The sequence below is a fragment of the Heliangelus exortis genome, chromosome 2 (genome assembly GCF_036169615.1).
Source record: "Heliangelus exortis chromosome 2, bHelExo1.hap1, whole genome shotgun sequence".
NCBI classification, from domain to species: Eukaryota; Metazoa; Chordata; class Aves; order Apodiformes; family Trochilidae; genus Heliangelus; species Heliangelus exortis.
In genome coordinates this window covers 7,033,958-7,058,402 of record NC_092423.1, presented here as the reverse complement: position 1 = coordinate 7,058,402, position 24,445 = coordinate 7,033,958, and the positions used below count along the sequence as shown (strand labels likewise).

Below are 24,445 nucleotides of genomic sequence, written 5' to 3'. Positions count from 1 at the left end.
TGCAGCTGTGTAACAAAGAGAACATGTTAAGCCATGTCAGTATAAAATAGTTACACTGCTACATTTTTATTTGTTTAGTAGGGGTTCTTTCCCCTTTGTGTGCACACTTGTAGCAGCAGAAAGAAGCATCATTCCTCCAGTAAGGAAGATATTTTGATACATAGTACTGAAGAACTAAGTAATTATTTCAGACTTTTGTTTTCAACTGAAATACTGAGGATAGATGGGAACCAGCACTATGTTATTATAGAATTTATATAAATGAAGAAGGTGACATTTACTAAGTCCCATTAACACAATACAAATGAGCAGAGGGTTTATTAATTGATTTTAAAATACACACACATCAGAAACTATCTTGAATATCTTTTTTCAAGGAAAGTGAATGGTGAAATAATACACTAGGTGTACCAATTGCCTGAAATACTGTTTCATTTGTTACTCGTTTATTGTCTAATAAGATAGTACCATAGTGAAAAGCCTAGTTGCTTTATCAGTAGTTCTGCTAGTCTTTGCTAAAGATCTTTCAAATATTTCTAATATTGCTGTGATAAAATCATAGCTTCTAAAATCAGCAACATTAAAATAGGAAAAAAAAGATAAAATTACTCTCATATCTCAAATAACAGAAGTGAGTATCTGTCACACCAGCCCAGCACCCTCAGGAGAACATGCTATTTTACACTGTACAGCACAACAACAGATGATAAAGACCTTCCTTGGCTAATTAAAACAGTAGACCTTTAGCAGGTTGATCAATATAACTACAGAGATTATTTTGCTTTTTAAAGGTTTAGTCAAGTTTTCTTACTAAGTGTTCTGTATTCCTGAATGTCTTCATTGTGAGACATATAATCCAAGCTTTCTTGCTGCTTCAGATATTCTGGGCCCTTTCTTATTGGGGAAAGGGTAAAAGTTCAGTTTATTGCAGGCTGGCAAGCATTTTGTACAAGGAATATGGTGATGTGTCCAAACTGCTGAAGTGGCTGATTTCAGAGCAGGCTTTTGGCAGGGGCTTGAAGCATCACTGCTGTTCCCTTTACTGAAACTGTTCCCCATGCTGGAACTTCCCAGCTGACTGAGTGCAGGTAGTTCACTTGCTTCATCTAATTCCTCAGGTTGCAGTGTGATGTTTCCCTGGGAAAGGAGCCTCTGACTGTCAAAACTGCATGGCCCCTTCTTGCAGTGGGAAAGATCCCAGGTAACTCCTTGACAAGGGGCTTGCACCAGGCGGTGAATTCCCAGGTGGATGCGCCACGGTGAGTTCTCTTGGATGTTGCCACTGCTGGTTGTCTCCAGTCTGACCTTTCTGACAGGAATGTACTCTTTGAGTGACTTTGATCTTCCAACTTTTTTATTAATTAGAACTGGATTGACCATTGATTCTGGGAGAACAGGTTCATGTTCACCTACAAGAGAAATGCATACGTGCACATTACTGTGGTGGCAAAAATTAAGGGTCTAATTTCTGTGGTACAAACTGAAGAGCTTTAACACATGAGCTTGTCTGTACTTTTGTCTGTGGCTGAGAGCAGTGCAAGTTCTTTTGATGCCAGGCTATGGAATAGAAGTATTTCATGCTCAGTTCTGAGGACACAAATAGTACCCTAGAGTTAGTCAAATGAAAATGGAGATTTATCCAGTCAATATTGATCTAACTGGTACTCTAAGACTCATTAACAACACAGATTGAGAATTGACTTTCAGTAATTATTTGCTTGTAAGCAAAAATTGTTAAGGTGAGCAGGGACTTTGTCTGTGTTTAAGTAGGTGCTGTGATTTGAAAGACAAAAATTTTCTGTTTGATCCTGTTTGAAGTCTGTATTCAAACAGCTTAAAAATACTGACTGCTTCTAGATGAAATGAGCTGTGAATTTCTTTCTTCTTAATAAAGGATCATTAATGTACAGTGTGGTATTTTTTACTGCAATTTTATTATTGTGGCTAATATAAATGGTGTAAAGTAAATAGTTTATGAGTAGTGTTTCCTGAATGATCACTTAGAGGAAAAATCTTCTTGCTCAACAAATGGTACAGAGTAGCTGTAACAGAAGGAGAGAATCTGGTCACTATGAAACTTGCTGTTAGAAATGTGTAAGTTATTAGGGATAGTAATTCTAATGCTACTTAAATTACACGTAGCAGACAGCAAATTACCAAACATGACTGGCTTGCTGTGCTTTAAAAATGAATAGAAACAACCATTACACTAAAGATGAACGGTGATGTTGACGTTCCAAGTGTTAATAAAATACACTTTAATTAGTATAGCTGTAGTGTACAGTAGCCGTAATTTGCAGTAGTTGTGCAGAATGATGACTTTTTTCACAGGGTTGAGTTACAAGAACTGTGTCTGTTGCCATCTGAGTTACAAAGCATATTAAAGTGAAAAAAGTAGATACAGAAGGGTGCTGACTATATTCTGAAACAGAGTATCTGTATAGCCATTAAAAAAACATTTGTAACCCTGTATTTGAAATGAAGCTGATTCAAATACTATGTGGCCTTAAAAAAAAAAAACAACAAAAAAACCCACCCCAAGACCAACAGCATAACTCCCTCTTGCAACTGTCTTTCATACCATCTTTACAAGGAAATATTTGAAGATGTCAGCCCCAGATGATTTGCTGGCAGGACAACACAGCTTTGGGTAAGGAGGGGCTTTCAGTGCTGTCTCTGGCTCCCACTGGTGAAGCAACAACACCTGCAGAGATACTTTTTTTTTTTTTTTTCTTTTTTTTTTTTTTTTTTTTCTGCTCCTTGGGTTGGCCGCATAAGGTTCATCTGATAAGAGCTGTTTGGCGGCTCTGGGAGTGAGAACTGTGTCAGCTCTCATGTTCTGCTCTCCTGCAGTGCTACCAGGAGAAAGGAGACCAAAGCACTGGCAGAGCTTAGAGATACACATGTCTGCATGTGTCTAGTGATGTGTGCTAACAGAGTTTCATAGAGTGACACCATTCATAGGGAGAACACACTGTTCTCCATCATGGAACAGTGAGAGTCAAAGCTATAACTGGATTTGATCCAGGAAATAAAGATGAGCTTGGGTGGCTGCAAAAAGCCCACTCGTAGTTCTGCAGAACAGCAATGGACAGCACCAAGCTACAAAAACTAGGGCTTGTTTTGTGTGTGTAAATAAAATACAAGAGGGAAGGAACTGAAAGACTGAAGTGATGAAGCTCTGCATGTTTCTATGGATGTAGTTGGACTCTTGGCTGAGCTAGCACTGGTAGGCAACATCAGGTTTTATCTTGTACCTTATCAGCTGGTCAGAAGAATTATGAACTGTCCTGAATTGATCAGAATCCAAAGTAATGCATCTAGTCCAGTTTTAATCATCTGAACTGGTTTTGAGTTCAGGTTCCTTGGCTAGAAGTGTGGCACACAAAAGTGAGCAATAATTTATAATAGAAATATAAGAGTCCTGAACTACTCCTGTGTGTTGAATTAACACACACTCAGCACTTCAAAACAAATAATTAGGCAGCTCTTTGGTCTGGTTTTCTGTTTGGTTTTTTGTGTGGCTAGTTTTTTAGTTTGTTTTGGGCATTGTTAACAATTTGGCCTTTCCACATGCTGTCATCAGAGAGATACTTTTAAGAGTCTGAAGTGACAGAAGTTGATCTTATTTCAAGCTAGTTTGGGAAATTCTTGGAAGAGATTTCTCCAGTCAGAGCCCCAGTGTTTATTCTGTTGTGACTTCCTGCACTGAATGTTCCATTTAATTCCTAAAGTAAATACTGTTTTTCAGCTTCTTAGGCAATAAATAATGAATACACTGCTGTATTATCCACTATCTGGTGACTTTCAAATCTTATCATGCTCTTTGTTCTCAGCTAATCAGGAACAGGCAGAAGCAGGAATGTGGCTGTATGTATTGGGGAAGAAACAAAAGAAAATTGTTTTGAGGTGACTTCTCAGTTACTAACCTGAGAGAAAAAACCTAGAGAAGTAGGAGAATCTTAAGTTCTCTTTAAATGTCCACAGCCTCTTGGCTCTGGCAAACAGGTAGTGACATACAAAGCTAAAAGTCCTCAAAGAAAACTGGAGTTATCATTGCAGCTGTGGTGCAATAAACCTGAAGTGCTCAAAATCCCTGTGGTACCATCACAGGACAGCTGGTCTGTCCAGCAGAGACAATTTAGGGTTTTACTATTTAGAATAAAGACCTTTGGCAGAGATTTTTTAGACCATGAGGGACTGAAGGTGACCTCCTTACATGGTGTTTATATGAGGTTCTTGTGTCTGGCCTCTGATATTTATATGTGTGTGGGGGGTTGTGGTGGTGCTGGTGTTCTTGTCCCCTTTCCAGCCCAGCCATAATCTTATCCTCTAGATAGGGAAAAAAATTGCTGCCAGTACAAAATATTGATGCAGGCATGAACTGCCTTTTCTTATTAACTGAAACTTCCGGATAGTTCAAGCTCATAAATTAAAGAGTATAGGGCAGTAGGCTCTCCTGATGTGGTTGTGTTTGTTTCTGCTTGACATGCTCTTGGAAACTTGTTCATATATATATATATATATATATATATATATATATGCATATATATACATGATTATAATATAACAGACTCAAAGTTCTGAGCTATGTAATAGGTTTTCCCAGCTTCCAAAGCATAGGAATGTGTAAGATCAATTTCCACTACATTGAGAACTCAGCATAACAAGCTGACCCCCCCCCCCAACTTCAGCTGCTTCTAACAGTAACATTAATGATTTCCACACAGCTTATTTCAAGATAAAAGTTCAGTACAGTAGGTTATGTGGTTTTGTGAATATTTTGGGTTCTGTGTATGTATGAAAATACTGCTATGTGAACTTCTAGCTTTACTAAATTTTAAAGTTCCCAGAAACTACTTTCCTATGTCTTTTATTTAGTCTTCAAATGGTGTCCTTGCAAAAAAGAAACTGCACTGATTACATTCATTGTATGTGAAGCTTCATTTGAATTTAATCTAAATACAGACTTCTGCTTCCTTTCTTTAACTACAGCTTCTTGCTGTAGCTGATTAGGTGGACTGTTTTGTCTTCAAGTTAGTTGCCTTTTCATACCTGATAAAATAAGCTTGTATATTTATATATGTGCTCCTCACAGATTTAAATTCTTTTAGCATAGAAATTTCTAGGCATTTGAATGAAAGAATACTGAAGAATCTGTTATATGGCTCACAATTATGTAGTTTTTCAGTTGTTTTGATGATATAGTCTGACACAGCTAAAATCTAGAACTGCTGAAATATGTAGGAGAAAATGTAAAGATTGAAATAACTTAGGTTCTGTATTTGTTAAGTACTAATAAGAGAGGTGAACAAAACCTGTTTTTCATATTGTAAATAAGTTCAGAAGACAACTTCATTAAATGACTTATTATTCTCAATATCACTTTAACTTGGAAAGCAAATGAAAATACTTCAGTGTAATGTTGGAAGTTTAAAGTGTTTGGAATTTTCCTACATAAAATCTCTCTGACATAGCAGATAGATGAGAGACACATATTGTTACTTGTTTTTCAGTTTATGTACATTCCAACCAATGCACAGGGAAAGCACATTTAAAATGGGACATCTGGTTTAAAGCTGGTGTTACATACTATGACTCTTACACGATAAATTATTTCTTAATAAAAGCCCAGCTTGTGCTAGTCCAGTCTCTTGATATTTGCTATTGCTTCCTGTAGCCTTGTAGAACACATTTCTTTACACAGAATAAGAAGAGAAAAAGAGACAGAAGACCTAGAATTGCTTGTTCTGATGGAAGCATTCAAGAGAACAGAAATGTGACAGAATACATTGGAAAAATGCACTGATGATAGACATGAAGTATGTAGCTCCTGTAAAAGTTACCATTTATGTTTAGAATTTTACTTTACTGACATAAAACCTGTAAAACCTTATCTGAAATACATTCTTCTGTTTTAAATCTATGTTAGTGTTTCACTGCTATGAAGCTAATTGAAATAAACATAAGGTCACCTTTCAGTCAAACAAATAAAATCCCAAAATGAAAGAAAATGAATTAACTTTTTATCTCCCCTGAAGCTGAGCATAAAAAGAACAAAGCTGTAAGTTAGTCAAGATTTAAAGCATAACATCTACATTTGCATTGTTTCCTTTAAATGTAAGCATACCTGTTTTAAATACAATAATGTGTGACTGCAGTTTTTGCTTCTGTTTTATATGGTCATATTGCTCCTCAAGGAAGCTTACATCCATCTTGGTTGGCTGCTTATCCTGATCTGGAGCCTGTTGCTCTGAGGTATGAGTCACAGAAAAAATACCAGTCATGTATTTGTAAGCCTTCACCATCTGTTCCAACAAGGAAGAAAAAGTCGTGCAGAAGCAAGACATTTCCTTCATTGTGTCAGCAAAAAAAAAAAAAAACAAACAACAAATCAAGTATGGAGCATCTGATATCTTCCTAAATAAAAAAGTAACTTTCTTCTAAGAACAGTGACTTATTTCAGAAGTTGCGTGGTCTCCTCTGAAGCTGGGGCTTGCAGTCAGCTTCTTTTCATGCGATGCCTCTGGAGCAATGGCACACAGAGCTCATGCTTATGACTGGATAGTTGAATTTAATGTTGACTTAAGGCTGTGAGTGTATGAAGCTTTGCCAAAAAAAACAGTGAAATACAAAACCTCATTGAACACAGTCAGGTGCACAGAGGGCTGGGTAATACTGGTTTAAGTAGTAATATCAGTGCTTAAAGGGATGCTGTCATGGTGACCTCCACAAGACAGTGTTTTCATCGGGGCAGGAAATACTTCCCTCAGGTTTCTTTCCATGGATTTTGTGTCTTTGCCCTCCACTCTCTGTTCCTTAACTTTCATCCGGTGTCATTCTTGCTGCTACATCTTGGGGTGGTGGAGTGCAGGGGATGATTTTGTGCTTGTTTCTCCCTTTTAAGTGTGTGTTAAAAGTATTCAGGCCTGGATGCAGATTCAAAACAGTATTTACCAGTGGCACATGGAAATGGGAGGCTGGAGATATCAGTGCCTTTCTCTGATTCCTTCAGTTTTTCTACTTTCTGTAAAATGAGGTGAACTATAGAAATAATTTCCTTACTGAGAGCTGAAGAGACTCTTTAAATGAATGGTAAACCATGATTTAAAACTTACCATACACGTTTGAGTATTATCTAATAAGGAGGCAAAGAATTTTAAAAATACCTGCCTTTTCATCATATCAAACAAAATGAGAGACTGTGTCTAGACTATGAACTCCAAATTTCTCTCCCTGAAATAGGTCCATCTTGTACTGCTGGAAGGGCCCAAGAGAGTAGTATGTGAAAAACTAATGCTGTTAAACAGTAGTTTTAATACAATTGTGCATCTCCTAGGATGCTTGCAGTGGAAAACATTGCATTAAAAAATCATGAAGGGGCAGCGTGTGGAAAGGATGCCAGTGTGCTGTATTTTTCCAGTTACTGGCAGAAACTGTGATGATTTGCATCATAAATGATTTACTACATCAGGCTTGAATCCTGCAGAACTTGGAAATCCCTTTGGAAGTTGTGTGTAGCATGTGACAAGATTCTTGTTACGCAGTGCAGAGTTCTGGTAAAGCCCAGCAGGCTCTAGTGTATATCAGCTGTAATTCACTTAATAATTGCTTGTGCCTTCCCAATACACTTGTCTCTTGCAAATCATGTTGCTGGCCTCACCTGCAGTCTTCTGTCAGAGAAAGAACAGTAAACACAATGCATAGTCAGACATTAGAGATGTTCTTCAAGTTAGCTTCTCTCTGGAAAAAGCACACGTGTTGTTGGAGTTGTTCTGATGTGTCGTGGCTTTGGTAGATGTTTGGTATTCACTCTTCCTTATGAGGAAAGGCTGAGGGAGCTGGGTCTCTTTAGTTTGGAGAAAAGGAGACTGAGGGGTGACCTCATCAATGTTTTCAAATATGTAAGGGGTGAGTGTCAGGGAGATGGAGTTAGGCTTTTCTCAGTGGTGACCAGTGATAGGACAAGGGGTAATGGGTGTAAATTGGAGCATAGGAGGTTCAAGTTGAATATCAGAAAAAATTTTTTTACTGTAAGGGTGACGGAGCCCTGGAACAGGCTGCCCAGGGGGGTTGTGGAGTCTCCTTCACTGGAGACATTCAAAACCCGCCTGGACACGTTCCTATGTGATGTACTCTAGGTGGCCCTGCTCTGGCAGGGGGGGTTGGACTAGATGATCTTTCGAGGTCCCTTCCAACCCCTATGATTCTATGATTCTATGACAACACCCAGTGCTCTGTAAAAAGGAGTCCCTCCATTGCCTTGTTTGTTCCATATTCTGAGTTGCTGGCACATGGAGTCTTCCTTTGGACCTTCAGGCAGTTGGTTTATACATTGGGGCAGGAGATTTAATTAACCTCGCTGAAGTTTGAGCTGGCATTCAATACAAACATTATTAATGGTCATAAAAGTTAACCAACCTTTTTGAAATTCCAATCACACTTTTTGACTTGCTGACCTCCTGTGAAAGTGACTTGTGCAACTTGACTTCGTGTTGCAGGAAGAATTACCAGGATAGTATCTCTGAACGTGAAATGTAGGCTCTGTCTTAAAAGAAGTGCACTTGACTTCTCATTAAAAGAACATTTAAATTATAATGAGTTTGTATCTGATGAGAAATTATGATGATTTTTAATTACTTGTGCAATACCATTCCCTCAGGATCAGGGAAAAGCCATCACACTTAGTTACACAAATGGATTACATGAGGCAGTCTCTTCCCAAACAGTTGCATGGGTAAGCAGCAAAACCTGAAACAGGGAAAAGAAACCAGCAACAGGGAAAAGAAGTCAGATGCTCAATGAAATGAAGTGAGTAAGTCCAGGTAGTACAGCAGATTGCTGGAACATGGAACAGGATTAGCTCTTATTTTTCTGAGCCAATCCATACACTTTGCAGTTTGTTTCCTGTTCAGGGAAAGCTTGTGAACAAGGCATCTTTATTTAGTGTCAAGAGGTGTACATATACATCTTTGTGTTTATTTATGTGTTCGTGTGTATATGCTTTGCTATAAAGGGGTGTTTGTGTCTATGTGTGTGTATATATATATATATATGTGTGTGTGTGTGTGTGTTGTAAGAATAATTTGCAACCAGGATATGATCCATAAAATGAGGTGCAGGTCTAATCTACACGATACCCTGAAGTGCAGAGGGTTAATTGTGGATTTGATGTATAGTGAGTTGATGGAACTGATACTTGTTAAACTTGAAGATGGGTTACACCACAGTGGAACCACTTCCTTTGTATTACTACTAAAAAAATACAAAATTGTATTGTCATACATCCACACAAAATTATGATTTGTGTTTAAACCAGTCAGTGGTTTAGTCTTCTGTCAATTGAGTTGCTTGGATCTGCAGACCACTGTAAACTTTTAAAATATGCAGCAGGTGGCACTATTGGAGTTGTCTGACTGTCTTTGTTGTAGTCCTGGTAGGAGAGGCCCCCATTCAGCTTGCAGGTTGCTGAATATAAGCAGTGAAACCATTTCCAAGCACTGGCACACGTATTTCCTAACAGAATTATAGGTTCTGAAAATTTATTGCCATGATTAGTTTTGTGTAAAAATTTGCCTGTCTTTAATTGAACAAACTCCTGTCACAATTGTCATTTGTAAGTAATTTTCATTTGATTATCCACTGAAGTCTGAAGTGCCACATTTCCCTTGAGCATCTTCTTCCATCACACAATGGAAGCAATTCATTTCCTTGAGGTAAAAATATTTCAGAATGCTTCATAATCCAAAAGCAATGGCTTTTAGAACTTGAAGTAGATGTTTACTGCCCTTGACCTCAGTTGCAAAAATCTCATTTAAGAAGATGCAACTAATTTTTTCTTGTACTAATTAATTTGTGAGTAGTATATTAGGTTTTTATTAAAAAATTGTTTGGAGGACTATATAGGAAGAATTGTTGATTTACAGATAATTAGAAATGCTCATAATGGTTAACTGTCTGAATGCACTTTCTGTAACACTGGATTTTACTGCACACCTGAGACCAAAAGTGTGTTTGATTATTTGTGGTTTTCATGTGCAGAATTATAGACATGTCCAATATTGTTCATGCAGGTTACAAAGAATACAAATAGTGGCTATTTTTAACTGGCATTGAGAAGGAAAATCCAAGTTACTGTGATAACCACCTCTAACTTTCTGTAGTGTTTTTTTAATTATTATTCTAAATGCAGTCTTGAAATGTTAGAAAATCATTATTTTATGTTGTAAAAATGTTATAACAGGTAGAAACAGGGTAGCTGCTATTATTTGGGTACTAGATGGTATTAGTAGAACCAATAGTAATTGTTTACTTTTAAATGAGAATTTTCATAAGAGGACATATATATTTATTATCTGAAAGCAAAAATTAAAGCATGACCCAGTTAGGGACTGGTTAAGTAGTTAGAGCAAAGGACTTTCCAGTGATGGAAGATTATTTTTTTGGGTCTTGCTACATGACCACGTTAATGGGATGAAAGAGTCTACAGTGCACATTTTCAGTATAATCTCAAGATGTTTCTTCTGATCTGACCTTTCATGTGCTTTCAGACATTAGAAGTGTATCTGGCTTTTCATTTGTTGAGAACTTGGTGTTATCCAGTTCCCTTTGCAGAAATACATTCTGGTTTTTATTTTGGGGGCGGTAAATGTGATCCTACAGAAACCACTGGGTTCTTCTTTGATTGGTGCTGGCTGTGAGGAGTTCAGTACAGATGTTCTGTACCTGCTTTTCTGTGCCTGGCATAAACAGCATTTTAAAACATCTGCTCTGTCTCAACTCTGTTGGTGCTAAAGGTTAAATAACCTTATTTTGGTGCTAAAGGTTAAATAACCTTATTTTGGTGTGTTACTTGTTGTGGAAAAGAAACTAAAATGATGGAATTTGCTCTGCTAGAATGCTGCTCATTCTTGGTTTGTCAGCATTATTGCTCCTGTGTAAATAATTAGCATCCAGACTTAGGGTCAGGAGTAACTGTTCATTTTGTAGTTCTGCTGTCCTTGCCACTGAGAACTTCCCATATTCCCTTTTGGAAGTGACAGTGTGCACAAGTCTAAGGAGAAACTGGAGTTATTCATCAGTTGGAGAGTTTAAATAAATGAACCCTGGTGTCTTTCCTTACTGTTTCCTTGGCTTCCTTCTAAGTTTTCGAGTTTATTAAATTAATGTGACAAAGAAGATGGATACATTTACTTCATTTTGACCTCATAAAACTGTTGATGAGAAGAGGATGCAAGGAAACAAAATGGTCTTCAGTAGCCCTCTTCAGAGGATTTTAGAAATACATTCATGGTTCCTTGATTACACAGGTGCCTTAAATTCCAGTTCCAACAAGCAGAGTTCACATTTCCAGTGCTGCTGCTAAATATCTTTTCTACACCATCTACTACTCTGTTTCCTATCCATGGAGTTAGGATGTCTGCAGCTCTGTGTGGTGACAAGTGCCTGTGTTTATTCCTTCTCCCAACAGATATAACACACAAATATGAACTCTGGATGAATTTCAAGGGGGGTATAAATAAATTGGATAAGGCATGTAATTTTTTTGCCTTGATTTTTTCCACCTGTAAACTACCTGATTTTGATTCATTCCTGATAGCAAAATGATTTTTGATCCTTGCAGGATGGTGCTGAAAAGTGCAAGGCTTGGCCCTTATTAGTTTCCACCTCAGGCAATTGCTTCAGTAGGAATGAGTTTATCTTTGATTGGTTTTAATCAATAAAATGTACTTATCTGTAAGTGGAGTTTGATAAGAATCAAGTACAGCATGAAAGAACTGGTTAATCTGTTGTTAATTAAAAGTTTTATCTGGATGGTAACATCTTGCTTCTGAGATATTTGCTTTTGAGCATTAGGACACAAACCACTTTAGTATTCATCTTCAAGGAAATCTGCCGGGTGTGTAAGTTCACTTTAATAAGCCTTGCAAATAGCTCTAGCTAAGATAGTTCTCCAAAGAGGATGGTTAAGTACTATTACTATTGTGAGAATGAATATGGACTTGAATTCTGTGCAGGGGAGGAAAGTATCCTAAAAATAATTTGCTATTCAGAAACATCCTTCACTTCACTTCCATGCAGAGATCTCATGAGGAATCTGTGCTGCACTTGATAATCACTGGTAGCCTAATTGAGTCAGTGAAATTACATCTGTAAGACCAGAGTATGTAAAACCAGATACAATTCCACAGTGTCTGATTCAGTACCCACTGAACTCAGCACATGTTCTGCTGAATTTGATAGAAGTGAAATTGGAGGATTTTATGTACATGATTACATAAAAGCTGCAAATTGACCAGTACCTCTGCAACTGACAGTATAATTGAGATTGTGTTGTTGAGGAGTCATTTAAATTTTTTCCTTATACCCATGGTTCATGTACATGTATGTGCTTTTACGTGGAATGCTGTACCAGTTCTTTATGGCCTCTGTAAAAGGCCTTAATTGATTAATGCAGTGCCACACCTGAGATTTAAAACATGCACACATCAAGAATTAGATCAACCAATAAGTTTGTGGAATAATTACCATACCTAAGCTATGTCTTCTATCTCCATGTAACAACTGGTTTCCTCTTCTGGAACTCATTCATACAGCTTTTTCTGGATTTTTGTACATAAATCCATTCACAATAATCAGTAAAACTGGAGAGGATTACAGCCTCCTCCCTCCACTGCTTTTAAACATCAAGTACTTATTCTTACAGAATGAATAATGAGACTCCCTACAGCATTTGGAGGTATGGACAAACATTACCACAAAATAATGTGCAAAACTAACTTCAACAGCTGAGTGCATATTTAGGGAAAGAGAAACATTTTTCATGTTACAATGCCATCTCAATAAAAAAACCAGCAGCTTCATCTTTTAATTTATGGCACTGTGGTATTTTATATTATCAGTACCTGGTTAAACATTGCTGAAGATTTTGTGATAACAAGAGTACATGCAATGCTAAGTAGAAAAGGAATGACCTTTAGAGCATTCTCATTGTTCAGTTATCTTTCCAGTAGGTGAGTCTAGTGCTCAAGCTGAGATTTTCATCTTTTTTAGGAGATGTGTTAGCATGTTATTGTTGTGTTACCTGGAGCTTAATGTACTAAACATCTCCCACCTAATTAGTAGCATTGCATGTGACTTTCCAGTTAGTTGGCAAGTAGGCTGGCATTCATCTGACCCAGCTTACAATGCTTAATGTTTCAAGGCAAATTAAAAACCCACAAGATTTCTTACCAGGAAGAGGTTAATTGTGCCAGTGTTAGGTCTAATGTGGGCTCCTGTGTGTGTTGCATGTGTGTAAGTGATGTCTGTGTGTGCACTGACTCTTTCCTGTCTTATTGTTTCTGCTGTGCCAACCTATGCTCCTGCACTGATGTGAAATACCTCTTTGGGGCTTAGAAATAGTTGGGTGTCCTTCTACTCAAGATATCTAGTTAGATGCACAAAATCTACTGCTGGAAGCAAAAGGACTGGTAGCTTTGTAGCTTCCTGGGAAGGTGTGTGTACCTCCACATCTCATTAAACTATGTAGCAAATATAAATCAGATGAGCAGCTGTCAATATAATAATCCTAATTTATGTCCAAGGTGAGGGCTCTCTGTTCTCTGGCTTGTTGGCACGTTGAAGGTGATGGGATGATAACAAAGTGTGGTAGTTAGGCTGTCACTGGTTTTGGAGGAGTTCACCTGTGTAAAGCTGAACAATGCAGTTAAATCTGAGTTTGTATCAGGGTGCAGCTCAGACCAGAGGCTGATTTTGATACTCAAAGTGAGAGTAAAAGGTAAATGATCTCCTTATGTAAGAATATGGTGTACAATCAAAATAATTTATGCTTTGCAATGAATTGAAACAATTGTGCAGTTGAAGTTAACTTGACAGTGGGGGAAGAAAAAAAGAAGCTTAATTGGCATACTAATTATAACTTATCAAAACAGCCAAGGGCCTGGCAGAGCATGGAAGTATTTTTTCTCTGTCAGGTCAGAAACTAGTTAATAGGAAAAGGGGAATAAACTCACTTTTCCCTTTATCCTGCTCTGTGTGTCTTGAGTGATTCATCTGTGCTCAGCCTCCAGCTGTTAATCATCAGCTGTGACATTTCAATTCAAACAGCATTTTGTCCATCCCCTCTGGAAGTTCTGGATTTGTCAGTGTTAAAGGATCACAAGTACATTGACTGCAGCTTCACTGATAACTGTACAGCTAAACCTTGTTTGCTTTCAAAAACATTTTTGATGGTTGTGGTATCTGCCTGTATGAACTTTAAGGAAGAGCAACAGTGTACATTTTCCATATGCAAACAACCACATTTGAGAGAACACTGCTTTGATGGAAGGATGGGCAACAGAATGACTGGTTAAAGCAATGATTCTCCAAACTTTTCTCCAGAAAAACATGAAAACTGAGACAAGCAACAGAAGCATTTCCATTCTGTCCTTGAGTGGGTTCTCCTGAATGATTGTCTTGCACCCTTACTCCTGATTTAAAATCAATAACATGGGGTTTATTCTCAAGTTTTCTGTGTTATTTAAAGCAAAGTACTATTGTTCTGATCTGACTGCTGATAAATATAATTGATTCTTACATCCTCCAAAGATTGATTTATTTATTAATTTACTGTTGTTTCTACTAACCAATGCCTCCTTAAATAAAATAAAATCCACTAATCTCTCTTTTTCTGAAGTAATTTATTATTCCTATGGTCTTCTTTGGAACTGACTTCAGTTTCAGTTTTTGTGTGTAGTTGTATTTTGAGAATTGCAGCATTTCAAGCCTCAGCCTTACTTGTTCATGAGGACTATGGAGCCAGTGAAAGGGCAGAGCCCTCCTTGGCTCACCAGCCCCGTTCTGCATTAATGGCAAAACAGCCTCTGTGTGTTATTTGATCCTTTTTTGTTGTTGTCTGGTTAGTTACACAAGGAAGGAGTTCTTAGTAACATTTTAAAAACCTTATTTCCATCACAGGCCCGTGGTTAAGTAGGACCTTTGTTCAGGGCAGGCCCACCCAGCATGGGCTCCTAACACAAAACTTTCCCCACCACCTGGTGACCACCTGATTAAAAAAAGACAAACTATGAACGGGTGACAGTCCTACAAACCTTTATTTTTAAATGAGCTGGTACTTTGGCTTACTTCATTGGGATGCTTCCTGCCTGCAACTTACACAGATAAATTTGGAGGGTTAGATTCTAGAATGCAGGCCAACAACTCTGTGCATTTGAAGGAATTCCCACATTGTAAATATTTTCCAAACTAACTTAAACTGTCTTTTTAAAAGATTTTTGTAGTCACATTTCTAAGGTAGTTACTAACAACACAGAGTATTGAAAGCTGGTGTAATGTGGATTAAAAGTCAGTGTATTTAGAATGCTCACACTGTAGGTTTAAAGCCTGCAGGATTAATATTTTAAAGGTTTTTCTTTGCAGTAGTAACTAGAAATCTTAAAAGTCTAAACATCTGGGAATTAAATTTTTGAGAAATCACTGGGAATGTTCAGAATATGAAAAAAAATTATTAATATTTTATAACTTAAAGGACATTTCAGATTAAGTATTTGTATGGTTAAAACAGTTTATGATCCCAGGCGTGCAAAACCTATTTGACTGCATCAAGGTTCTGCAGAGAACGTCTTGATTGCAGAAGGAAAGCCTTTCAGATGAGCCTTCATTTGATTAAGCACTTCCACCTCACTTACTTTATCAGGTAATACAAAACCTTGTAGCTTCCCTAAATCCTTCCAACCTAAAAAAGCAAGCAAACAAACAAACAAACAAACAAAACCCCAAACAAACTTCAGCCAAAGTAACAATTCTGCATTTTTTCATGGAACACAATGGAAGCGCATCTGAGCAAACCAGAGCGCGGTACCCCAACAGGACTGGTACCTAACCAGGGGTGTTAGGATTCCGTGAATTCCTTCGGGCTGTAGTTTGGAGTTGCTGGGTTTTTGTTTCGGTTCCGTGTACCGGGCGGTCCCTCTACAGCTGCTGTGGAGTTTTCTCACCTATCCGAACACCGGTGGGACCCTGATCCTACACATCAGCACGGGGTTACTGATGCTCAGCTGCTGCCTTGAGCCCTTCCCGGCTCTGCAGCCCTCGCCAAGCCTCTCCGGGTGAGGGATGAGGGGTCAGTCCCGCTGGGCCGGCTCCCTGCGAGCTGAGCACTCATTAACTCCGGTAACGAGCACTCATTAGCTCCGCGGGGCCGGGCTGGCGGCTCCTTCCCGGGGAGGCCGGGCCTGCAGAGCCATCCCATCCCCTCCCCTCCTGTCTCGGCTGCGGGGCAAGGGTGAGGGCCGGCCGGGCCCCTCCACGCCATGGCGGCTCCGTGCTACCTGGGCTGGGACTTCAGCACGCAGCAGGTACCGCCGACACCTCCCCCCGCCCCTCCTCTCCCTTTCCATCCATCCCTCGGCCCGCGGCGGCTGCGCGCAGCGCGGTGGGGAAGGGAGCCTCGGGGGGAGCAGCCCTCCTGCTCCTGCTCCTGCTCCTGCTCCTGCTCCTGCTCCTGCTCCTGCTCCTGCTCCTGCTCCTGCTCCTGCTCCTGCTCCCGCTCCCGCTCCCGCTGGCTCTGTGCGGGGCTCTCCCGGTGCCACAGCCGCCTTCAGGGGTGCTGGAGCCAGCGGGGTGCGGGCGGCTGCGCCCACCGGGGTTCGGGGAGCTGCAAGGGGGGCAAGGTCCGGGCTGTCCCTCCCTCCATCGTGTCCGCACAGCGCGGGGGGATCGGGCCTTCCTCCTCTGGCAGCTCTCGCCGTCTCTTTGCCTCCGCCCAGTGTCGGTTTTGTTCTGCCGGGTTTCCTGGTTTACAGCCGGGCCGGAGGCTGCGCTGAGCTCCGTGGCCAGGGTTCAGCTGCCCGCTAGAGCTGAGGAAAAGTAATTCCCAGAGCCTCATGCTTGTGTGAAGCCATCGGCACTGCCTGTGCCCGGCTGTTCGCATCCCTCCTTCTCCTCAGCCGCCTAAGCGTATCCTTCATCCCTTTCTGTTTGTCCCATGCCTTGTCTGACACTCTAGGTTGTGTGTCCTATCAGGTCCTGCTTCCCCGTCCTGCCAGGATGCATTTAATCCCGGAAAGGAGTGCTGTGGCCCTTCTCTACACTCATACTCACCAGAAGACCCTTTGCCTGCAGCATGAGGCAGACTGGGAGCTGGGATTTGCACCTGAATCCAGCATTTCCAGTGTCCTTGTAATAATCATGATCGATAGGATTGTGAACCTGGATGCTCTTGAAATTTTGATTTGCCAGCACAGTGGGGTATTACCATGCTGCGAATAGAAACTTGGCCCAAGTTATGCATAAGCCTGAATGTGTTTATAAGAACTGTAAGAGCATAAATCACTTCATTACAGCTGTGCTGAAGTTTGGGAGCCTGAAAAGACACATCCAGGTTAGGTTGATCAACTGGTTTTTAAGTGGCCATGCTGCAAGCAGAAAGCCAATGAAGCTGCAGTGGGTGAGAGCCATTTCTAAGCTAGTGCAGGGCATTAAGTTGGTCACGGGTTGTGCTGGTGCATAAATCATGGCCCTACATCAGTATGGCTAAAACAGGGGTGGTCTTGTTAATTGAATGCAACTCTTTGAGATGACTTAGTCTTTGTAGGTTGTTTTGTCTGTTCATTTACCAGCAGTTTGCACTCTTCCCCCTTGTTGAATGACATGCAGAATGTGAGCTACCTTCTCACTTTTTTAGGCTGTTAATGTTTTTCTTCAGTTCAAGGGCAACTTGGATGAAGAGGAAAGGTTGTGGTACTCTTCCAGTTTGTGCTTATAAGGAAGCTCAGCTTTATGGAGTTACCTGCTAAGGAAGTTGCTTTCCCTCAGAATACACTTGTGTAATGCCCTCTGAGCTTTGCCAGACTTGTAGCATTTGATTAACTCACTGTTTGGGCTACAGGGAAGATCTTCAAGGTATTCTAAGGATCTGTTAGTTTAAGATGGGACAAAAAAAGGAGAGTTGGCTAAAAACCAAACCAAAAGAGACAATATGGCATCTTTAATCTGAGATACTACATCCTTTGGAGAAACTGGAAAAATTGATTACCATGCTGCAAGCTACAAACCTTGTAATTCCCTGGTTTTAGTGTATGCCTGCATCTTGATCTTGTGAGATTAAAGAGACAGAAAACTGGGGATGGGTGAGTGGCAAATACAAGCAAACAAATATATATGTTGCTATGTAAAGTTGTGCCCATACTTTCAGTGAGCTGTGTGCATTGGGGTTATCTTCCTTCCCATTCTGTGTATGGGAATTGAATTATTATGAATGAGCCATACATGCTATTTAATTTTTGTAATTTTTTGTTAACATCCTGTTTTTGTTTTACATCTTCCAGCTAAAAGTCATTGCTATTGATGAACAGCTGAGAGTCATTTATGAGGATAATGTTCATTTTGATAGAGATCTCCCGGAATTCAAGTAAGGCTTTTTGTATTTTACTTGTATAATATAATTTAGAACACTTGGGATCAGGGTGGGGAGTTGTTGCCTTATTTAGTCTCTTTGGTATTGTAGAGGCACGGAAAAAATTAATGCCATGTTCATGTTTGGGCAAGGGTCTATATGTTCTTGCATTCCTTGGTATGTAGATATGGCAAGAACTCCTAACAGGAAATATATTAAAAGAAAAATTTTCCCCAAAGTATTATGTATAAATACACCAATTCATGGTTTTCTTTTGGGACTTCAGACTAATGGCTACAACTGGAGGGTTTTTTGGGACACAGAAGTAAGCACTGCTTTTATGTCAGGGTGTAATACTGAGATAACAGCAAGTAAACTGCATGAGGGGGACCTAAACAGGCAAACGGGGATAATTTCAGTGGTTCCAAATATCACAATAAGATGTAGGATCACAGTGTTTGTTTGCTTCAACTGAATGCTAGAATTTACAGATGTCATTCTCCATCTTTCAATGAAGTACATTTATTTACTTGATGGTTTAACAGCAGAAATTGGATTTCATCTTCTAGGTCCAAGCCACTATTGGTGACAGGAAACTTTAAAATAACTGTGAAATATATGGAGCCACTGAACAGTATCAGCATTGGAGTCTATCACAGATATTACTTCAGGATCAGAGTCTTTCATTGCAAATTATTTCATTTGCAATGGGGTCAATTTTTTATGTCTTTTATGTCACTTCCTAAGATATGGCTTTTTCAGGTTTCAGACACTGATCATGTCCTTGCTCTTAACATTGCAAACTCGCTTTGGTTATTGATAAACTTGAGAAACTTTGCTTGGTGGGGAAAAAAATGCTGAATTTACCAAGAGAGAATACCATTTTTCTGTAGGACTCAAGGTGGAGTCTATATTCACAGTGACAGACTGACAGTCACTTCTCCTGTGCTAATGTGGGTCAAGGTATGAACAAATTCAACAGTTCAACTTCTTCCTTGCTGTTACTGAAAAGGAAATGTATTCCATTTAATAGTGAAACTCATCATTCAGATCAACATAGTTATTTTGCTTGTATTCTGTTTCTTTTAAGTGTTAATCTTTGTCTTCGGTATGCAAATATTAATGTTATCAACAGAATGGAAGTTACTAATGTTTGAGGTGTTTTTTGTTTGTTTCTAATTGTTATGGCATTATGTGTGTGATAAATCCTGACTTTTGCTCATTTGAAAAAAAAACTACTCTTTTTTTTTTTCTTCCTCATCTTTTTGTTTCATACACAAAAACGCTTTGCCTGGTTTAATTCTGTTTTTTTGTAGCATCCAGGTTACTTGCAGTATTTTTTTTTTTAGAATAAGCTTTCCTAACCAAGTGATATCTCCACTGGTAAGTATCTAAAGAGCTATTTATTTAGTGATTCCCATTCACTCTGAATGGATTTATTTTGGAATACAGCATCTTTTTCTATTTTAAAAGCCGGTCTTCCTTGCTTCCTTGCAGATTCTGCAACACTTGCTCTCACATGATACTATGTAAATTTGTCTTGCTAGTGTGGTATGAATAAAGATACTTGAAATGCCATAGAATTCCCAGCTGGTGATCCACAGTAGTTGACAAAAATTTGGTAAATTTGCTTGCCATTTGTCTTTTGAACCATAATTAATGGAACCGTTGTCATTAGTAAATGAATATGATGTTATAGGTATAAAATGTTTCTTGGGAAATGTTGAGGTTCATTTTTCAAGCTAGTCTGGGAAATGCTGATCTGAGTGAGACTTTGTAAAGATAAGTTAACTTTTGTTTTTAAGCTTGAGGAAAATATGGCAAGAAAAAAATTAACTCAGGTGCTTAAAGTGCTAAAATTCACTTGAATTCTCCCCGAAGTTTTCAGCTGACCCTGGGACAGTGGTATTGAGGATGCCTTACATGTTGTAGGATGGGGTTCAGGGTGCACCCCATTAAGATTTCATAGGTTTCCAAAAGTATAACAAAAAGCTAATGCTGCTTTGTGTTTGGCACTCCTGAAAGTGGATTTTTAATAAACTGGAATTCTTTTACTCTTGCCTCTTATTTAGATTTCAAGGAATGGGTCTTTGTGATTCAGCTTTTTTAAAGATCTTTTTTCCTTTTCCCTCTGTGATTAAACTTCCCTTTTATGGACTTTTACTTAGCAAATTAATTTATGCAGCTTCTTTAGAAGTCCATAGTCATTAGCTAATTTTTCATTATCAGCCAATGAACTCTTATCAGTGATGACATGAATTTACTGTTTAATTCCAGAGATTGTGAGTATGCATAATTTGATAGCTCATTATAGTAATTCTTGATTCTGTTTGTTCTTGTAGGCTCTGGATATGATTTTGGAAAAGATGAAGTCTTCAGGCTTTAACTTCTCTCAAGTCAGAGCTTTGTCTGGTGCTGGCCAGGTTAGTCTATAAACAACAACAAAAAAAAATCAGTCGTACTATATTTCCCCAAAAGATTATAAGGCATAGTGATAAATTTAATTTCAATAATTTATTTCAGAAGACCATAATGACATCAAATGAGACCAAAGATTCTACATAAGCATCCACTAAAAGACACATTTCTCAGGGGAACTGAAAACCTGAAGCACATAAAGCAATCCCTTGAAAGTCATGGGAGTGGAGGATGAGGTTTCCAATGCAGCTGTTTGGATCAGTATAGTGCACAACTAGTTTCTTGTTATTTAAATCCTTTCTACATACAGAATCTGAAATGACTGGAGGGATGCTGAATTTCAGCATATTCAGGTGGAAATGGGGTAGAAACAATAGTGAGGAGCTCAGTTTGCTAAAGGCACAGTAGCATCCTGTTGAGGATTTTTGTTTCGAGGGGTAGAGATCTGCCTAGGAACAACAAAAACAAGATGCTGAGTCTTAGAAATGCTGCCTTGATTTAGCCTGTAGTGCATAATGCCTTTTTTCCCCTGAGATTTATAAATTTCTATTCACCAGTCACTCTGGTGAAACATGGAAGTCTTCACTAACTTTTTAACAGACCATATTACCAACAGACAGCACCAAAGCAATAACTAATTCTGACACATGATGTTTAGGTTATTCATCTTGATAATTTCTCAAAACTATTGCTTTCATCTCTTTGTTTCATCGATTTCAGTTGGAAGTCTGAGCAAGTGTCTGAATATCACAGCTGATATCAAGGCTCAGCTAGGAACTCTTCAGTGGAAGAGAAATTAGGGACTGCTGAGTAACATCAGCTTACTCAAGTGAAAAAAGGCAGGGTATTTCCAGACTATATTCCCTTTATTTTACCTCTTCTTTGTCAAGTTGTCAAGGTTATACCTCCAAATGGTGCATAACCCCCATGGGGGTGCCCTCCCATGCAGGTGTGCCATTAGGGAGGTCTGGCTTGAGGAAGCCATGTGAGAGATGGAGCTTAAAAAACCTTCCCAGTATTATGCAGGGTGTGGGTGGTGACTGGTGCAGAGATGTGACTGAAAGCTGGGCTGGAATAGCACAGAACTAAGAGCCTGGGCTGTGAAGCTCTGTCTGCAGCTCAGAGAGCCCTCAAAGAAGTATCTAATGCTATTAGCAGTGTAATAGTAGTTCCCACTAGAAGTTGCTATAGTTCAGAATAATCATTGTTTCTTGACTCCTACGCTTTTTTGTTTTTGTATATGCTTTGCTCAGTCTTAAGTCTGAGGAAGCACTTGATTTGAGAAGGTGGATTGTTAATGGTCCCAGTTTGCAGGGAGTTCGGTGTCCCTTGGAGTTTGAAATTCAGATCAGGATATGAGCTTTGTGGCTTGGGAGGGCATCTCCAGCTCCTGTTTTTCTACTTTCCACAGCAACATGGGAGTGTGTACTGGAAAAAAGGAAGCAGCCACATTTTGAAGAACGCCCCATCTGAACTGCCTCTACATCAGTCACTAAAGGTAACAAGCATAAAAGAGCTCTGAAGGCAGAGCTGCCACAGTGGTTGTTTGGATCCTTACACATAGATTTTCTCCTTGCCAACCTTTCCTCTTGTTTGGCTGAGTTTCATGCTTCTGTAGCATGAAGTGAAATGCAGTGGTTATTCCTTCAGCTTCAGGGCTTTTGACATTTCCTTTTCTGCTGAGTAAGAGTATATACTGCTTTAAAAGCTCACAGGTGCCCCTAGGCATTCCAGAATCTTTTTGTGTCAGAGTAACAGCCTGTTTGTTCCTTTACAAAATGTAATATTATCAAAAAGTAATATTATTGCAAACTACCCGTATATATTTTACTTTTTAATGTATGTATTAATAAAAAATGGCACTGAAAAATATCATAGTACCCGAGTTTCCTTTCAGTGTTTCTGATTTTATTAGATAATATTAAAAAAAAAAAAAAAAAAAGGACCAGTTTACACTTACCTGTGAAAGGATAGATGTGTGAAAAGGACCAGTTTACACTTACCTGTGAAAGGATTGAAGTGTGGTGCTGCATGGACTCCAACTCCTAACAAGTGCATCATTGAATATTAACATTTTGTGACTGTGTGTGGTTCGTAAGTTTTAAATATCAACCTGCCAAACTTTTGTTTAAAAAGAAAAGTAGAGAGGAATCAACTTTCCTCTTTTGAGATCAGAAAGGATAGTTGCATGTTGAAAGGGAGACATTTGTGCTACTGATCTGTTAAATGATTCATTTTGGAGGTGTATTATCTGTGCAAAGTTAATGGAAATGGAATTTAAATGCTCTCTGGTAATGTACTAAGCCTCAGTTGCATTTCCAAATGGTAATGCCAGTCAGTAGAGCTCTGGAAAGACCTGAGAAGTGCAGCTAAACTTGCATAAAAGGGCCCAGGGCTTTGGCTACCAAAGGAGTGTACTGAGATGCACTGCAGTGTATGTGAAATACACATGCTGGAGTTTTCCTCAAGTAACAGGAGAAGCCTCTTGCTTCCCTCTGGTATAAAGTTGGGGTTAAAATTTTCACCAGCATGCTGCCTAAGTATCCACTTTCCTGTAATCACTGAGAGGAGACCAGGAGGCACCTCAGGGAGATGAACTCTGAGCTGATACATAGGTAGTGGTACTGCTGCTTCCTAGCAGAGGCTTCTTAGGGATCACCCTTACTAACAAGGAATATATTTTGTTGCAGGCTTGTTTTTCTGTCAGTAACAGCCCCATCTGGATGGATTCTAGCACAGCTTCCCAGTGCAGTGCTCTGGAGAAAGCTGTTGGGGGGGCACAGCAGCTCGCAAGCCTGACAGGTTCTCGAGCCTATGAGGTGAGGAATGGGTGGGAAATGAGTCCCCAGCAGTCTTATAAGAGCAAAAATTCTGCCATCACAGTGGTACCAAGTGATCTGACATTATCCTTGAAAGAGTTTTTGAATAAACTCCAATGATACTGTGCTGTGCAGTAGCCTCACAGGAGAAGATGTGGAAATTTAAAATGAAATTAAGCAAACCCTAAAAATTTTGCTGCCGGAAGCATCTGGGGTGAGCTGTTGCATTTGGTTCTGAAAGACAATGTTTAATGGCCATCCTTACAGTCTCAGGGACAGGTTCTGCCCTGGGAGCTCCCCTGCAGCAACATTTTCATTGGGATGACCTGAGAGAAGAGAGTTTTAGAAGTCTGGGATGCTCTCAGAGAGTCCTCTGTCACTTGTCTCCTCTTCCTGGCACTTCCTTCTCTCAGAGCTGTGACAATGAGTTATGGACTGGGAGCAGGGCTGCACCTGTCTGCTATTTGTTCAACAGAATAAAGCTCTAACCTCCCAAACTGCTGACTCTGTACTCCAATCATTGTCCAATGGCCAGTGTTGAAATCAGACTTTGTTTACCAGTTTATTTTTAACTTGCTAAAGGTTAAGGTTTCAATGTGAAAAAGTTTTTTGCTATTTGGTATAATGCATGGATGAAAAGTAATTATTCTTACAAGTATTATAAACCTGTGCTGGAGTTGCTCCTTTGAGTATGAAGCTGCCTGCTTTCCTCCCAATTCACCTGCCTTGGAGAGGTACTTGTGTTGGGTAGTCTGAACCTTTTCAATGATTTGAAGACATTGTTTGAGTTGTGCTGTTTCCTGTGCAC

The 24,445-nt window shown here is 39.4% G+C and overlaps 2 protein-coding genes across 9 annotated transcripts in view; one reads left to right on the top strand and one right to left on the bottom strand.

Annotated features, from left to right (window-relative positions):
• Window positions 1–290: 290 nt before the first annotated feature.
• C2H9orf152 (chromosome 2 C9orf152 homolog) lies at window positions 291–6,545 on the bottom strand. Its single transcript, XM_071734660.1, has 2 exons — window positions 6,131–6,545; window positions 291–1,409 (listed from the first exon to the last, which is right to left on the bottom strand). The coding sequence occupies exons 1-2, from the start codon at window positions 6,357–6,359 to the stop codon at window positions 838–840; spliced, it is 801 nt and encodes a 266-aa protein (XP_071590761.1). The 5' UTR covers window positions 6,360–6,545; the 3' UTR covers window positions 291–837.
• Window positions 6,546–16,173: 9,628 nt separating this feature from the next.
• Window positions 16,174–24,445, top strand: part of XYLB (xylulokinase) — an 82,377-nt gene continuing 74,105 nt past the window's right edge. For 2 of the 8 annotated variants that reach the window (XR_011724125.1, XR_011724124.1), the window contains exons 1-6: window positions 16,191–16,361; window positions 18,333–18,415; window positions 19,294–19,363; window positions 20,743–20,823; window positions 22,230–22,316; window positions 23,509–23,637. Coding sequence is in view for 6 of the 8 variants with exons in the window: in XM_071734654.1 (XP_071590755.1) it covers window positions 16,317–16,361; window positions 18,333–18,415; window positions 19,294–19,363; window positions 20,743–20,823; window positions 22,230–22,316; window positions 23,509–23,637 (495 nt within the window). In the remaining 2 variants the exon portion in view is untranslated. Of the gene's footprint in view, window positions 16,362–18,332; window positions 18,416–19,293; window positions 19,364–19,749; window positions 19,784–20,742; window positions 20,824–22,229; window positions 22,317–23,508; window positions 23,638–24,445 lie in introns of all 8 variants that reach the window. The other 6 variants (XM_071734658.1, XM_071734654.1, XM_071734655.1 and 3 more) reach the window with 6 other exon arrangements.